The sequence below is a fragment of the Neoarius graeffei genome, chromosome 12, assembly GCF_027579695.1.
Source record: "Neoarius graeffei isolate fNeoGra1 chromosome 12, fNeoGra1.pri, whole genome shotgun sequence".
In the NCBI taxonomy this organism is placed as follows: domain Eukaryota; kingdom Metazoa; phylum Chordata; class Actinopteri; order Siluriformes; family Ariidae; genus Neoarius; species Neoarius graeffei.
The window spans coordinates 35,650,121-35,651,749 of NC_083580.1; the positions used below are offsets into that span (position 1 = coordinate 35,650,121).

Below are 1,629 nucleotides of genomic sequence, written 5' to 3' on the forward strand. Positions count from 1 at the left end.
AGTTACCAGGTGCCCTCTATGTTATTGTATCCAGTTCACTCAACATGTGCTTCTCTTTTCTACATGTATAATTGTGTGTTTTAAAATATTTACAATATGTAAATGCATTTAAATAACTACAAATATATTTAAATGTTCATGTACTATATGTTTGTGTATATGTAGCAGATGGCGCTCAGTGGTCATGAAAATACTCAGAGTTTTCTCAGCCTGAAGCACTCCAGTTACAACAAATTTTGGGGCCAGAAGTTACCAGACACTGTCGCCTTTTCCAGCCAAAATTCATCCTCCTTTAATACACCATTGTCTGTGCTACCACGGGAGCCCTGCACTTCCAGCAAAGATCGAGCTTCCCCTGGCCCAGAGATGATTGAGGAAAGGAGTATAACAATTCCTCGCCCACAAAGACAGAAAAAAATACCAGAACCAGGAGCTGTGCTTTCACCCACAATGACTATGCTGCAAAGCATGAAACAGGATGAAAAAGAGGTGGCAGAAAGTGTAAAAAGGCCAATGATTCACCAGACACTCAAGACATCGCCTCTGACACAGTCTCAATCACCGAGCACAGATCCAGAGCCTGACCTGCTCCACCTGCTAGACCCTCTAAGTGGAGGAGAAGTGCCTTCTGAACCATCACTTCCTCCTCAGCCTGCTTTGACTCCATTTCTAGGCCAACACTCTCTTAACCCCTTCACACAGGTCCCCCACTACTTTCTCCAAAAATACTATAATCCTGTGCCTCCAGATAATCCCTTTAACACTGCCTACTTGTCACCACAAACTCCTGCCTATTTTCATACCCCACCTGTCTTGATGTTAAGTCAGGCTTCCCCTCTGGGTGGAACCACGATGAATGGGGCCTGGCCTGGTGATAGAGCCTCACCAACCCCCAGCAGTAACACTTCTCTATACAGTCTGATTGATTCTCCAACCCCATCCTGTCTATCCCAGGCTCTATCACCCACCCATCTGACAGACAAACCTAATGACCCCTTTAGTGACCTTCTCACTATGGCAACATCATCCAATGTTATAACCACACAAACAAAAAGGAAAATGGAAGGCTTGCACAGAAAATGGGAGACTTTTGACTAACCTACCAGAGTTGTTTCCTAACCAATAAAGATCTATGGTATTAAAACAGCCAGTGTATATCTCAGCCAGGTTAAAGATTCCGTTAATACCCTTACACTGAAAGTTAAGCTAGCACAGATAGGCAGGAACTGGATGTTTGACTTCACATACTCCAGCCAGGACACCAGTGATGTTACTTGCTAATGCTTGTTTTTTTTCCTCTTCTGAACAGTGCCACATTTGAAGTGCACACAAGTTTGTGTGCTGATTTGAATGATTGCATGAGTAGTCATTTGAAATAAGTGATTACTCACAATACAGTAAACAGTTAAAACACAAAACATGACTCCCAATATGTTCACTTCAAAACACTACTCTGTTTATTTAAGGTTTTCAGGTAAAAAGTATTTTTCATTTCATCTATCAGCTTTGCTGTATGTGACATGTTCACTTGTTCTAAATCCTTGCTTCTTCTGTGGAGCTAGGCTATATAAGACTTCACAGTAACTCCTCTAATCCTCATCCATAGCTGTTCCATTGATTAGACTTCAC

At 42.1% G+C, this 1,629-nt stretch overlaps 1 protein-coding gene across 8 annotated transcripts in view; it reads left to right on the forward strand.

Annotated features, from left to right (window-relative positions):
- dennd1a (DENN/MADD domain containing 1A) overlaps positions 1–1,418 on the forward strand; it is a 336,491-nt gene extending 335,073 nt beyond the window's left edge. For 7 of the 8 annotated variants that reach the window (XM_060935809.1, XM_060935812.1, XM_060935815.1 and 4 more), the window contains 2 exons: positions 1–9; positions 166–1,418. The exon at positions 1–9 is cut by the window's left edge and continues 265 nt beyond it. In XM_060935809.1, the coding sequence (XP_060791792.1) occupies positions 1–9; positions 166–1,098 (942 nt within the window). In that variant the 3' untranslated portion in view covers positions 1,099–1,418. The remainder of the gene's footprint in view (positions 10–165) is intronic. The other variant, XM_060935810.1, reaches the window with a different exon arrangement.
- Positions 1,419–1,629: the final 211 nt, after the last annotated feature.